This window comes from Phocoena sinus, chromosome 15 (assembly GCF_008692025.1).
Source record: "Phocoena sinus isolate mPhoSin1 chromosome 15, mPhoSin1.pri, whole genome shotgun sequence".
Classification (NCBI taxonomy): Eukaryota; Metazoa; Chordata; class Mammalia; order Artiodactyla; family Phocoenidae; genus Phocoena; species Phocoena sinus.
The window spans coordinates 59,587,777-59,603,367 of record NC_045777.1 but is presented as its reverse complement, the minus strand read 5'-3'; the positions used below and the strand labels follow the sequence as shown (position 1 = coordinate 59,603,367).

General features: G+C 36.4%; 1 protein-coding gene across 3 annotated transcripts in view; it reads left to right on the top strand.

Annotated features, from left to right (window-relative positions):
* The window catches only part of GSPT1 (G1 to S phase transition 1), a 33,551-nt gene extending 18,931 nt beyond the window's left edge, over window positions 1–14,620 (top strand). Inside the window, exons 7-15 of one of the 3 annotated variants that reach the window (XM_032604293.1) lie at window positions 691–871; window positions 1,801–1,955; window positions 2,136–2,276; window positions 3,319–3,412; window positions 4,251–4,331; window positions 9,290–9,463; window positions 10,291–10,380; window positions 10,538–10,706; window positions 12,610–14,620. In XM_032604293.1, the coding sequence (XP_032460184.1) occupies window positions 691–871; window positions 1,801–1,955; window positions 2,136–2,276; window positions 3,319–3,412; window positions 4,251–4,331; window positions 9,290–9,463; window positions 10,291–10,380; window positions 10,538–10,706; window positions 12,610–12,662 (1,138 nt within the window). In that variant the 3' untranslated portion in view covers window positions 12,663–14,620. The remainder of the gene's footprint in view (window positions 1–690; window positions 872–1,800; window positions 1,956–2,135; window positions 2,277–3,318; window positions 3,413–4,250; window positions 4,332–9,289; window positions 9,464–10,290; window positions 10,381–10,537; window positions 10,707–12,609) is intronic. The other 2 variants (XM_032604294.1, XM_032604296.1) reach the window with 2 other exon arrangements.
* Window positions 14,621–15,591: the final 971 nt, after the last annotated feature.

The following is a 15,591-nucleotide window of genomic DNA, read 5'->3' as shown; positions in this document are numbered from 1 at the left end:
ACGGAATTATTGACAGTGGTTGCCTTTGCATGGTGAGAGAAAGGGTCAGCTTTTTTTTCTTCTTTCTAACCTTATTTAAGTTAACAAGCTTTATCTAAATAGGACATTGATGGTCTTTTTTTTTTATCGTATTTCTGTGTTAAGGGAAAAAATCCTAATCAGTATAACACTAAAAAATGGATTACTTACTAGGAAATACAGATGATGTCATCTAAATTAACACCTACTGTTAGAGATGGTTTAAATTTATATAAGTAATTCTTATATAGCGAAGAAATATCAAAATAATTTTTAGCAAGTAACCATTGCTCCCAAATGGTGGATTAGTGGCCTTTACTTTTGAAAGATACCCTTAGACAGCCTTATTTGTATTATACTTTGTGCTAGATGATTTTTAAAATGAAATATAAAGGAACTTATTACTTAACTCATGGTGATATTGGCATTGGTACTAAATAATCTTTCTTTGTTGTCAGCTTGTTCTCATATATAATGTTTGCTTATAGAATATATAATTGACACTGGATATATATATAAAAGCACTGAGTGTTTGAGTCACAAGAATACAAGTTTTAGTCATTTAATTTTTATTTCTACCCAGTCTTCTTCATGATTTAAATGTTGGTAGAAGAATGTTTTTAAAACTTTCATGTACTTACCAGTATTATTCTTATTTTAAAATTATTTCAGGTACTTATCTTGGGCCTTAGACACAAATCAGGAAGAACGAGACAAGGGTAAAACAGTAGAAGTGGGTCGTGCCTATTTTGAAACGGAAAAGAAGCATTTTACAATTCTAGATGCCCCTGGCCACAAGAGTTTTGTCCCAAATATGATTGGTGGTGCTTCTCAAGCAGATTTGGCTGTACTGGTAAGGGAAGACATTTCCAATTCATCTGTGTATTTGTTAACAGCCCAACTTCAGATGTAAACTTTTTTTTTTTTTTGGCTGCGTTGGGCCTTCGTTGCTGCACGCAGGCTTTCTCTAGTTGCGGTGCGTGGGCTTCTCACTGCGGTGGCTTCTCTTGTTGAGGAGCACGGGCTCTAGGTACATGGGCTCAGTAGTTGTGGCTCGCGGGCTCTAGAGAGCAGGCTCAGTAGTTGTGGCACACAGGCTTAGTTGCTCCATGGCATGTGGGATCTTCCCGGACCAGGGCTTGAACCTGTGTCCCCTGCATTGGCAGGCAGATTCTTAACCACTGCGCCACCAGGGAAATCCTAAAATGTAAACATTTGAATTTACCTTCTAAAAGCTAGAATTTAGGCTACAGTGAACTATAATATATACATAGTCACAATTTTCACTTTTGTCTCTCTAATCTGCCCAATAAATCTTCATAATTTGATTTACTCATGAAAATGTTCCAGTTTTTCTCTGCCCTTTATTACCTCTTACTGTGCCAGAAATTAGTGTCCACTGACTGCCAAGCCTAATCCATTTTGTAGTCAATAAATGTACTGTGGGTACAAAAATGAGTAAGAAATTATCCGTTTTAAGGTCTTCATTCATTTTGCAATTTTTTTTTTGGCGGGGGGTGGTCAGTGTACTAGCACTAAATCACATACATAGAATTTTAAAATATAAAGGCATACCAGATTTTGGAAAATTGGGAATCAAGAAACATTTACCAAAATCTTAAAGCATTTAGACATTGTGATGTTCAAAAGTATGTATGTTATAACTAATTTACTTATATTTTCTTGGAAGAAGCTTCTAATAAAACTGAAAGGAAAGATGTTTTATTGCTAGAAGAGTGTACCTGAATGTGTAAGAATAAACTGTTTAATTTCTTGGAATAGGTAATCTCTGCCAGGAAAGGAGAGTTCGAAACTGGATTTGAAAAAGGAGGACAGACGAGAGAACATGCAATGTTGGCAAAGACAGCAGGTGTAAAACACTTAATTGTGCTTATTAATAAGATGGATGATCCAACAGTAAATTGGAGCAATGAGAGGTAAGTTTGGATGTCTTACTGTTTTTTTTTTTTTAATAGACATGTTAGTGGAATAAAGGATGGTTTTGTTACTGTATGCTTTTTTTCCCCTGGGGTTTTTCTAAACCTTAATTTGTGTAGTGTTGAAACTAGAGTTCAGTTGCTTTACATTATAATTGAGTTATTTAAAAATATTAATAGATATGAAGAATGTAAAGAGAAACTAGTGCCGTTTTTGAAAAAAGTTGGCTTCAATCCCAAAAAGGACATTCACTTCATGCCCTGCTCAGGACTGACTGGAGCAAATCTTAAAGAGCAATCAGATTTCTGTCCTTGGTACATGTAAGTAACCTTTTTAAAAGTTTGTGTCTTAGTAAGTAATTTAAGAAAATATTGACTGTAACCTTGGCATTAAAAATACCATGACCTTTGTCTTTTAATTGGGTTGTCTTTTTGTTATTGAGTTGTTAAGGGTACTTTACTCACCTGATACAAGTCCCTTATCAGATACGCGATTTACAAGTATTTTCTCCCATTCTGTGGGCTGTCTTTTTACTTTCTTGATGGTGTCCTTTGAAGCTCAAAAGGTTTTAATTTTGATGAAGTCTAGTTTATTTTTTTTCTTAATTGTGCTTTTGGTGTCATGCCTAGGGAAGTGTTGCCTAATCCGGTCATAAAGAGTTAGCCCTGTTATTTTCATTTAAGCCTATTGAAGCTCTTAGGGGAGTGTTTCATTTTGGATTAATTTTTTGTAAGGTAAAGTCTTGATTACTTTAGCTTTATATGAGTGTTTAAATTGGGAAGTGTGAGTCTTTGAATTTTGTTATTTTTTTCCCCAAAATTATTTTGGCTGTTCTGGGTCCCTTGAATTTCCATATGAATATTAGGATCAGCTCATCAATTTCTGCCAAAAGGCAGCTGGGATTTTACTAAGGATTTCATTGAATTTGTAGATCGGTTTGCGGGGAGTATTGCGATCTTGGCAATATTAAGCCTCCCAATCCATATACTGTAGTTTTAAAGGGGAAACTATTAATATTTTATAGAATCCTGATTTCAGAGCTGGAAAACTCCATAAAAATTAAGTAATAGAGTGGAGTCATTTTATTACATGTGGGCTATTTGCCATAAAATACTTTTCTCAATTTTAATAAAATAAGTTTATGGGGAAGCTTTTTCATTATATTGAGCTATTTTGTTTTTAATTTTTCTGAGGAATAAGTGGAATGAACTGGATAATAAAAAGGTTGAATGAGAAGACTACATGGGTAGAATGGAAATATTGTTATAACCACTTTTTTTGGTGTAAAGTTAGAGTCATGTAATTTCTTAAAACTTTAACATTTATGTTGACTCTCTTTAATGGATATTGTTATGTTCTCAGTGGATTACCATTTATTCCATATCTGGATAATTTGCCAAACTTCAGTAGATCAGTTGATGGACCAATCAGGCTGCCAATTGTGGATAAGTACAAGGTACCCAAAATGTTCAAGAACTTGGGTTTTATGGGAAGTGATAAATTGTTTTGTTTTAAATTATGAAATAACTTTAATAATTAACAACATAACATAGATGTCTCTTTTTTAATGGTTATATATTATTCAGTGATAGACCATAATTTAATCAACAAACTTAGTTTATTTCAGCTATTTTCCAGTGAGCCAATGATCAGTTTTAGAGAGAGACTCCTATAAGTAAAACTGCTGGAAGGGTTTGTGTATTAACGTTGATGGATACTGACAAACAGCCTTCCAGAATACAATGCTAACTTACATGACCACCAGCAAGCAGTATATGAGTGCTAGTTTTCCCATAGCCTCACCAACCAACTGGATGTTAATCTTTAAAGAAATAAGCTTCACTATTTTTAACTAGGTTTTTAAGTATTGCACTATCAATATGTAATATTTTGCCCTTCTCAAACACTTCATTCTTTGATTAGCTTCATGTTAAATTTCTTGAACAAGTATTTTTCCAATTTTATAAAAGAGAGAAAAGTCTCAGATATTTTTGAGAGAACCTGAATTTGAACAAATAATTCAGATCTTCAGACATAATTCTGCCCTGTCTCCTGCAGTGTGCTTTCTTTTTAAATCCTAAGCCTCCTTTTTTTAGTATTATAATTATACATATGCTTATGACACAGATATAGAGTATTTACCTGTGTTTGAGATTAATCCTAAGCATTCTACCACTTGAGCTAAAGATTTTCTTTTATGAGTAAGCCCTGCAAGATTTCACTTTGGGTTGTTGAACTGCTGTAGAGTAGTAATAGAAGTCTGACATTTGGTTTTTCATTTTAAATTTAAACAGGATATGGGCACTGTGGTCCTGGGAAAGCTAGAATCAGGATCTATTTGTAAAGGTCAGCAGCTTGTTATGATGCCAAACAAGGTAAGACTTAGTAATGCTCTTGCTCATTTAAATTTTCTCTTGAAAATATTAGCAAGGAGCCAGAACTTTTCAGTCTTAGGGATTTCATTAAAAGAAACAACTTTTTAAATCCAGGATTATGTTTTATTAATGTCAAGTACAAAATTTAATCAAGAATATGTGATGTTATTTATTGACAAATGGAGAAGGGACAGTATTAGCTCCATGTTAGAGTTAAAAGGTGCACCATCTGGCTTCCCTGGTGGCGCAGTGGTTGAGAGTCCGCCTGCTGATGCAGGGGACACAGGTTCGTGTCCCAGTCTGGGAAGATCCCACATGCCGCGGAGCGGCTGGGCCCGTGAGCCATGGCCGCTAAGCCTGTGCGTCCGGAGCCTGTGCTCTGCAACGGGAGAGGCCACAGCAGTGAGACGCCCGCGTACCGCAAAGGAAAAAAAAAAAGGTTCATCATCATGAAAGCTTCAACTCCGTTTTTGTTTTTTTATTTATTTATTCTTGAATGCATTGGGTCTTCGTTGCTGCGCGCAGGGGCTACTCTTAGTTGCAGTGAGCAGGCTTCTCATTGCAGTGGCTTCTCTTGTTGTGGAGCACGGGCTCTAGGCACGCGGGCTTCAGTAGTTGTAGCACGTGGGCTCAGTAGTTGTGGCGCGCAGGCTCTAGAGCACATGCTCAGTAGTTGTGGCACACAGGCTTAGTTGCTCCGCGGCATGTGGGATCTTCCTTGACCAGGGCTTGAACCCGTGTCCCCTGCATTGGCAGGTGGATTCTTAACCACTGTGCCACCAGGGAAGCCCAACTCCATTATTTTACAGGAAGTAAATAGAAATCTGAAGTGATTGACTTGCTTCTGTTAACACACTGGATTAGTAAGTGAGCCAGGGATGAAAACTCAGCTTTAATCATGATATAATTAGCTTCCTTTTATTTTTTGTACATCGTTATGTTGGGTACTATAAAATAATGTGTCTAACCTATGTTCCTAATTTATTTTGGGAGAAGAGGATTTGCCTTTATCATAAATGGGTCTTTTCCTAACTCTTTCTTTCTACCTTATTGTAATTTCTTCATTATTGGAGAGGGTTTCATTAAGTAACATGCAAAAATCTCAAGCTATTCCTTTGTGTTATTTCTGACTGCTCAGTTGCTGATAATTGCACATGACGTGTTACTAAGAAACTGTTACCTGTTTTCCAGAGAACTTCTCTAACAATCTAGAGGTATTAGTTATGTAGGAAAACAGGCCTGAATCATCAGAACCTCTAAATAGAGACTTTGTTAAGATTTAACTGAGAATTTCTTTCTTTCTTTTTTTTTTCCATAAATTTATTTATTTTTGGCTGTGTTGGGTCTTTGCTGCTGCGCACAGGCTTTCTCTAGTTGTGGCGAGCAGGGGCTACTCTTTGTTGCGGTGTGCAGGCTTCTCATATGGTGGCTTCTTTTGTTGTGGAGCATGGACTCCAGGCACATGGGCTTCAGTATTTGTGGCTCGTGGGCTCTAGAGCGCAGGCTGAATAGTTGTGGCACATGGGCTTAGTTGCTCTGCGGCATGTGGGATCTTCCTGGACCAGCGCTTGAACCTGCATTGGCAGGTGGATTCTTAACCACTGTGCCACCAGGGAGGTCCCCTGAGAATTTCTTTACCATGCTTATTCCAGGCACAGTGAATTACAAAAGGTAATTGTCAGTGTACTGTTTAGGTATAATTGGGGTTTCTTTTTTTCTTTTTTTTTTGCTGTATGCGGGCCTCTCACTGCTGTGGCCTCTCCCATTGCGGAGCACAGGCTCCGGACGCACAGGCTCAGCGGCCACGGCTCACGGGCCCAGCCACTCCATGGCATGTGGGGTCTTCCCAGACCGGGGCACGAACCCGTGTCCCCCGCATCGGCAGGTGGAATCCCAACCACTGCGCCACCAGGGAAGCCCTACTTTGGGGTTTCTTGATGCCTTGGAGATCAGAGTATCCTATCATAGAATCTTTTTTCTAAGTTTCTCTGCAACTTGAAGGTCAATGATAAATGAATGGAAATAATGGTCAGTTTGAATCCTTGCTCTATTTTGTCTGTTCAGCAGTCACAGAAGTTGAGTTTGCTTGTGGAGATGGAAGCAAGGGGCTTGGGGAAGAAGAATGGGGAGTGATTGCTTAATGTGTGTAGAGTTTTCTTTTGGGGTGATGAAGGTGTTTTGGAGCCAGATACTGGTGATGGTTGTACACCATTGTGAACGTAGATGCCACTGAATTGTACAATGTAAAATGGTTTAAAAAGGTAAATTTTATGAGTATTTTATCACAATAAAGAAAAGTACTTATTATGGGCAAGTGAACCTGGAGCTGGGCTATAGCTAAAGGTAAAGGGCCTTAATGTACTAGTTCTTGTAGAAGCTGTCACTTTATACTAATGACTAAGCAGGTCAATATAGCATATCTTACAGTTGTTAATCAAGCCTTAAAAACTCGGTTCACTGAGTTCACTAGTCCCCTGAGTCTCAGTGGAATAGAATGAAATGTTTTAAAAGATGTAGATGCCAGGCTATTTTACATTTAAAAATTAATAGGTAGGCACCCTACAGAATGTGGGTAAAAAATTGTATATCATAAATCTGATATGGGGTTACTATCCATAATATTATCAAGAACTCCTACAACTCAACAACAAAAAGAAAACAAGCTGGGCTTCCCTGGTGGCGCAGTGGTTGAGAGTCTGCCTGCCGATGCCGGGGACACGGGTTCGTGCCCCGGTCCGGGAAGATCCCACATGCCATGGAGTGGCTAGGCCCGTGAGCCATGGCCACTGGGCCTGCGCGTCCGGAGCCTGTGCTCCGCAAAGGGAGAGGCCACAACAGTGAGAGGCCCATGTACCGCAAAACAAAAAACAAGCTGACTAAAAAATGAGCGAAGAACTTAAATAGACATTTCTACAAAGATGTACAGTGGCCAAAAAGCACATGAAAAGATGCTTAACGTCACTAATCATTAGGAAAATGCAAATCAAAGCCACAGTGAGACCTCACACCCATCTGGATGGCTACTATCAAAAACCCCAGAAAATAACAAATGCCGGTGAGGATGTGGAGAAATTGGAACCTTTGTGCACTGTTGGCAGGAATGTAAAATTGTGCAGCTGCTGCGGAAAAACATAATGGCATTTCTTCAAAAAAATTAAAAATAGAATAATCATGATCCAGCAGTTCCACATCTGGGTATATATCCTAAAGAACTGGAAGCAGACCTTGAATAACTGATGTTCAGGGACTTCCCTGGTGGCGCAGTGGTTAATAATCCGCCTGCCAATGCAAGGGACACGGGTTCGAGCCCTGGTCCAGGAAAATCCCACATGCTGCGGAGCAACTAAGTCCGTGCACCACAACTACTGAGCCTGCGCTCTAGAGCCCGTGTTCCACAACAAGAAGCTCGCGCACTGCAATGAAGAGTAGCCCCAACTCGCCGCAACTAGAGAAAGCCAGCGCACAGCAACAAAGATCCAACGCAACCAAAAATAAATTTTAAAAGAACTGATGTTCATAGCAGCATTATTCATAATAGCCAAAACATGGAAGCAACCTGTAGTGTCCATTGATGGATGAATAAGCAAACAAAATGTGGTGTATACGTACAACAGAATACTACCTCAGCTTAAAAAGGAAGGAAATTCTAACATAGGCTACAACATGGATGAACCTGGAGGGCATTACTAAGTGAAATATACCAGATACAAAAAGATAAATCATGTATGACTCCACTTATGTGAGGTACTTAGAGTAGGTAAAATCCTTAATACCTTTCACAAACTAAGAATTTTGTTGGTCTTAATCTTAACTTTTCATAAGTATGGATTAGAGATTAGACTTGCTCTATTTTATTCAGCTATAAAAGTCCTTATTTGGGGAGAGGAATTAATTATGCTGGATTATTTGGGCAAAAAGTATTAAACAATACTTGTTTAGTTGTGTATGGTGGAACTGCTAGTTTCTACCCCTTTATCCCATTACTGTAAAGAATTTGCTAGCAAATATGGCTATATTACCAGTTCTTGGAATGAATTTCAACAGACAGGTATCAGTAAGGTATAAGCTGCCTTTTGGGAAAGAAAGCCATTATTTGTGTATGTGTGTGTATGGGGAAACTACTAGAGTTTAGCAAGTGACAGTTTGTAGAATTCTCGTATGGAATATAGTGATTCTGGATTCTCTACTATATGTCCACCATCATGAGAAAGTTCATTTTTGTCTTGAAGGCTTTATTTTGTTTGTTTTCTGCCATGTGTTTTAAAAATATGAATTACCTCTAAGGGCAGAAGTGGAATAAAATGAGGGAATACTAGTGAGTATTGCTTTTAACATTTTTTTCCCCATCTATATGCTCTTTAAAAAAAATTATTGTGGTAAAAGACATAAATTTTACCATTTAATGACATTTAGGTACATTCACAGTTTTGTGCAGCCGTCACCACTGTCTAGTTCCAGAACATTTTCATCACCCCAAAAGGAAACTACCTATTAAACAGTCAATGTGCTTTAAAGCTTAGCTGTTCAAATAACCTTGGAAAAGTACATTCTTTGGATGTTTGGGGGATTGATAGGTAATGGAAGCTATGTCTGTTAACTCCTGGAATTTAACAATAATAAAAATTACATCCATAAAATTAAAATCCAAATTTTAGATTTAATGTTGTAATTTTGAAAAAGTAAAAAAAGACAAATGTTACTTTATACTTGTTCTATTTGGAAATTATTAGGATGTGACAGATAAATCTTCTAATTGGCAGTTTGTACTTCTAGGATATGATTTTTTTCATTAAGTTCGTGTCATACAAATGTTATAAAGTTTCACACTCAAAGAATTATTTTGGCTAATCAACAACCACAGAAAAATGTGACTTGCAAGTCTTCAGCAAACAGATAATTTTCCGTTCTATAATGCAGTGAATGTGTCAAAAAATCCCCAATCTTGGTTTCTTTTTAAGCACAACGTGGAAGTTCTTGGAATCCTTTCTGATGATGTAGAAACTGATTCTGTAGCCCCAGGTGAAAACCTCAAAATCAGACTGAAAGGAATTGAAGAGGAGGAGATTCTTCCAGGGTTCATACTTTGTGATCCTAATAATCTTTGTCATTCTGGTCGCACATTTGATGCCCAGGTAAACCAGTTGTTGTAATTATGATGATGATGTTCACTGTCTAAATGAAACTAGAATTTAAATCTCCTTTGTCCTGATTATTGGTGACATGCCATTGTGTGCAGAAGGGGAACTAAAATAGAATAAACCATATATAGAGATCACAACTGTGATGTATATCTCATACACATAAAGTCTTTAAGATGGTACAAGTACTGGGTAGGTAGTATTCTTTGTAAGTTCCCTATTTATTTCCTGTTGATAATATATATTGATACTTACATTTTGCTCAAAGTGTTTTTCACTTTAAGTAGAGAGTAGTTGCCGTGGAAGTCATGGTTTGTCTGTTCATTCAGAGCAAATAACTTTCCAGACAGAAAAACACACATAATTTCTCGATGTTATTAGCAACCTGACCTCCCCAGGACAATGAGAGTAAGTGATTGGTACAGCTCGCAGAATTTTTGAGTTCTAAGATACGATGACGAATCAAGTTAGATTTTGATGTCAGATACAAGGTTGTTAACTTTGGACCTTGGATACTGGGAAATGGATAAAACTACAAGTTCACATCTAGGAGGAAAAAACCTAGCATGTGAGCAGCAATGATTAATTCCTTGGTGGGGAGTATAGAGGAAAGCCTTCCCAGAGAAGAAAGTCTGCCTGTGTCTTTAAAGTTTGTGTGCTTGCCAAGAAGATCAGTGAGGTAAGGATATCAAAGTTCATGCTTGGAGGTAAGGCAGCCTGATCTAACACAAAAATAAGTTGGTCCCCTATTGAGATTGTGAGTTACACATTCAATTCTTTTTTACCTAGGGATAAAGATGTGAATTTTTTTTGTTTGACAGATAGTGATTATAGAGCACAAATCCATCATCTGCCCAGGTTATAATGCGGTGCTGCATATCCATACCTGTATTGAAGAAGTCGAAATAACAGTGAGTTTTAAGATAACTGAGGTTTTTGTTTTAAGACCATTTCATCTTGATAATTTTTGATCAGCAACAGTGATGTATTCTTATTTGCACTTCTAGTATTAGTTTAAAGATTCTTTTATTTGACATTATTCCAATCTCATCCTTTTTTCTTGGATAGGCCTTAATCTGCTTGGTAGACAAAAAATCAGGAGAAAAAAGTAAGACTCGACCCCGCTTTGTGAAACAAGATCAAGTATGCATTGCCCGCTTGAGAACAGCAGGAACCATCTGCCTTGAGACCTTTAAAGACTTCCCTCAGATGGGTCGTTTTACTTTAAGAGATGAGGGTAAGCCTTTAAATTGATGTCTAGTGTTATATCTAAGATGCTTAGCTTTGGTAATCTTCATCTGAGTGCAGCACACATTGCAAGTTCATAGAAAACGTGGATACTTGTTTTATAATACATTCATATAATAAATGTTTTATGAGTTGAACAGCAGACAGACTTGACAACACATCTTAGTAGTGATGCTCTAGATGAATAATCTTAATTTTAATATTTTGCAAGCAGTGGATTTTGAGAGTCATTTTATTTATTACTAAATAAGACATTTCTATGATGAAATCCTCTGTAATATGTGTGATTAAAACTCATCTTGGGGCTTCCCTGGTGGCGCAGTGGTTGAGAGTCCGCCTGCCGATGCAGGGGACACGGGTTCGTGCCCTGGTCCGGGAGGATCCCACATGCCGCGGAGTGGCTGGGCCCGTGAGCCATGGCTGCTGAGCCTGCGCGTCCGGAGCCTGTGCTCCGCAACGGGAGAGGCCACAACAGTGAGAGGCCTGCATACCGCAAAAAAAAAAAAAAACAAACCTCATCTTGAAGGACTCTATCCTGTAGAGCAAATTTTTGCTAAGCAAGCCTCTGAGGTAGACATCTTTTTTTATGCTCAGAAGAAATCATTTTAAAATCAAATATGATAAACATTAACCACATCGAAATGGGGAGAGATAAAAGGGGTACATAGATTGATAGTCTTAACACCTAATATTTCAGAAGTTTAATATTCATGTTCTTTTGTGTGTGTGTCCATTTCTGCCTACCTGAGTGGATTGGAACAGCTGTAATTTTCTTATCTCACAGCCATGAAACTCTGGTATTAATGGAAACAAAATGACATTTCTCTATAGATTACTATATTAACTTAGATAACTTTTAAGACTATGGAAAACTTTACATAAAACTTCATGGTTCACTTGAAATATAGAATAGTTCACATATTAGTTCCAGTTTCATTCAGCAGTAACTTTACTGTATATCTACTGCATGGCAGGAGCCATGCCAAGCACTGGGAATATGATGAATATGGTCCCTGAGCCTTATTTTGGAGAAATCTGTATAAAGGTGGTATCCATTTGAAGTCATTATCTTAAAACTCTTCTTGGTGAAACTGGTTACTGGGTTTGTCCCATTAATATAACAAAATGAGAATTTTAGTTACCTGATAAAATCAGGCAGAAGAAATTAATGTAGCAAGAATCTTTAACCCCAGAATTTTTTTCCTTTCTAAAGAGTAGTTGGCTTTTAGGTTTTTCACAAGATCTACATGGGTTTTGTATCTCTTATAATAGGACTGAGAGCCCTGTTTAACAGCTTTTAATGAGGTAATTTACATACCATGAAATTGACCTGTTTTAAATATACAATTCAGTGAATTATATGTTTACAGAGTTGTACAGTCATCACCGCATTCTAATTTTATAACATCTAGAACATCTAAAAAGGAACCCTAATACCTGTTTACAAAGTCACCACCTATTCCCACCCCTAGCCTTAGGCAACCATAAATCTACTTTTTCTCTCTGTTTGCCTTTTTTGGGACACGACATAGAAAATAGAATCATATGGTTTGTGGCCTTCAGTGTCTACTTTATTTTACTCGGCATGTTTTTGAGCCTCAGTCATGTTGTGGCTTGTAATGTATGTAATTCATTCCTTTTTATTGCCAAATAGTATTCCATTGTACAGATATCCACATTTTACTTCTCCAAGCATAGATTTTTGAAAGAAAATCATATCTTCAGTTCCCCTCCATTAATCAGAAATCATGTCTTTGATGGTAAAGCCAGTTAATTAGTCATTTACATTGTAAAATAATGATTTAAAATATGATTTAAAATAATAAATTTTAATATCTTACATAGCCTTGCTGTTAACTACTGAAAAGGTTTTTTAAAAATTTCATTTCTAGGTAAGACCATTGCAATTGGAAAAGTTCTGAAACTGGTTCCAGAGAAAGACTAAGCATTTTCTTGATGACCCTGCACAATACTGTGAGGAAAACTGACTGCAAAAGCCTACTTCACACCGCCTACTCTTATTTTCTGCCCATTGACAAACCTCTCCCCATGTTTTGCAAAGACAAAAATTCACAGCAAAAGTCCACATTATGTCAGCTTTCTCATATTGAGAGCTCTGCTATGCCACTGTTGAATTTTTCCCAAGATTCTTTTCTTCCCCTCTCAAACTCTGCTTCCTTGGACAGATTTGGCAATAGCTTTGTAAGTGATGTGGACATAATTGCCTACAATAATGAAAACCTACCAGGAATTTTTTAATTTTTCATTTCCCTTAGGCATACTTAGTCTTTTTTTCCCCAGGCAGATCATTCTGAGTGTGCGAGTGTGTGTGCACATGTTACAAAGACAACTACCATGTTAATAAAATATTCAATTTGAAACCCTTTTCGGTATTTGAATTGCTTTTGAATAATGTTTTTTATCTGGATGTAACATTGTTGCATTAGCTTTTTAACTTTACCAAGTAATTGAGTACATTTTATTACTTGGACTTTTCTAAACTTTCCTTATCCACTACTTTAAATGAGGCATTTACAAACAATGTTCAAGTTTGTATTAAAAGAAAGAATTAGTTTGACCCCATTCTTTTGATGGTTAATGCATACATACAATATCTTTATGCAACTGTGACACTGCTTTATTAGGTCTACCAGTTTCTGCCAATTTATATTTTAACATGATTTCTTAAACACAGTAAGTGGTTTTAAAATACAAGAACAGCATACTGTAGTTTTTATAAGTATAAAGCATAATAAAATTGTACCCCTACAAAAAATTCCATTAACTTGTTAAATTAATGGAATTTACAATAAAGACAGCATGTTGAGATGTGGCAGAAATGCCTCCTTTAGTATTTGTAAGAGCTGCATGCATCTAATATGAAAACTGTATCAACTGCAAGTGCCAGTTCTACAAATTACTCAGTTTATTGTTTGTATTAGTAATTTTAAAGGCTGGATGATTCTTGCTGATTAAAGCTAAATCTCATCCAGCAACTAAATGAACATATTTTTAGAACCATCAGAATCGGCACAGACTAAAGTTAACAGTGATAAATAGAATCAAGCACAGTGTAAGTTTTTCTCAATTTTTCAAAATTGACTGTTTTCTTTAAATTTGCTAAATTATGATTTGGATGAACCACAATGCAGCATTGTGGATTTTAGATCAAAGGCTGACTTTCTGTTAAAACTGTGTCACAACTTTGAAATTTTTTAATGAGAATAAATGGGAAATGGAGGGGACACTTTCTGGGTTTATTGGATGCCCCCTTTATCAAAGACTTGGCCTCTTTTAGATTGGTTTATCTCTAAATAAGATACTTTGTAATTGTGTATTTAATGACATGTCCCTTCCATGTAATCATCTGCCTCAGAAAAGAAAAGCCTAGTCAGACTGTATTTCCAGTCACAGAACATAAAAATTAATCTAATCCTGTTTTCTTAACTGTAAAATTCCCATTCATTTCATGAATGAGGCCACATCTTATGGACAGAGCATAGTTACTGTCCTTCAGCTTCCTATAACTATACTCATGGCTATTAAAACTGCATGAAATTTAAATAAAATTTATTATGTCTGCAAATCTCTGGGCTTTTATTTTTCTGGGATATGTGGGAGCTTTAATCAGTGCATAGTAACTCTTTTTCTACTTCCAAGTTATTAAGAACAAAATACTAGCAATTGCTTGGATTTTAATGAATCTTTAAAAGCTCAAGAGTCACTGAAATTAATTCCAGAGATAGGTTTCCATTTTTAAACTGAACACATTTTTAAAAAAACAGTTATGTTTGCTATTAAAACATTTACACTTTTAGGATATTATGTGTATGTTGCCAAGACTCAAGTAAAATGACATGGATATCAACTGTGAAGGGCCTACCTCTAAAAAAAAAAAAAAAATTTCAACGGATTCTTGTACATTTATGCAAATAAGATTATTTAGAAGAAACCTCATTGTTAATTGAACCAACACCATACATTTTTGTGGGCTTTTAAGTTCTTTGGGAAGAATGCTCACTTAAACTTGATGCATTTTAAACTCATTACACTGCCTGGTTACTTGGATGGGCAAATATAATGTCTGAAGTGAACTGGCAGTGTGTGGAGATACTGGACCTTTAAAAAGCAATACAGATTCCTACACTGTCATTTTGTCTTCTGTAAGTACAAACGTGTTTTACATTGTTGACAAGGCAAAAATAGGGTAATTGGCTGTAGACTTAGGATATTACAGACCTAAACATTTTTTTCCTCTTTAGCATAGATATGTTAGAATCACAATTTTCTTTGCATTAATGGTGTTCTTTATACAGCTTTCATGATATATTATTTAATTATAGTTTTTTAAATTAATGAAATGAATTTAAGAAAGATACTGAAATAAACATCTAAGTAATAGCCATTTTAAATCCTATTTCTTACTGTGGGAGAAGGGGAAATACAGCATTTGCTTCTTGTTTTTAATTTGCAAACAGAACTTATCCAATGAAAATTATGTAAAATCAAACCAAAAGAGATGGACTGAGTATATAATGCCATGAAACTAAGTGACAAATAGTAAAGTGGTCTTGGGTAAATAAGCCCATGTATTTTTGTTTTGAATTGAAATATGTGATAATTGAATGTAAAAATTTTGTAAATTATAAAAGGATACAGGTTGTTCACTGTTAACAAGAGGTAATTCATACTTGTCTGCTAGTTACATAAACTACAAGAACTGCTTCTACAATATGGGATGGACTTTGAACGTGATGCAACTGAACAGTTACAGGCATCCTCAGCTGAAGTACTGCAGATATTCTGGGTCATACTTTCAACCAGCCGCAGTTTTGCAACCCAAGGAAAAGGTGAACTTATGGTCGAAAACTGCT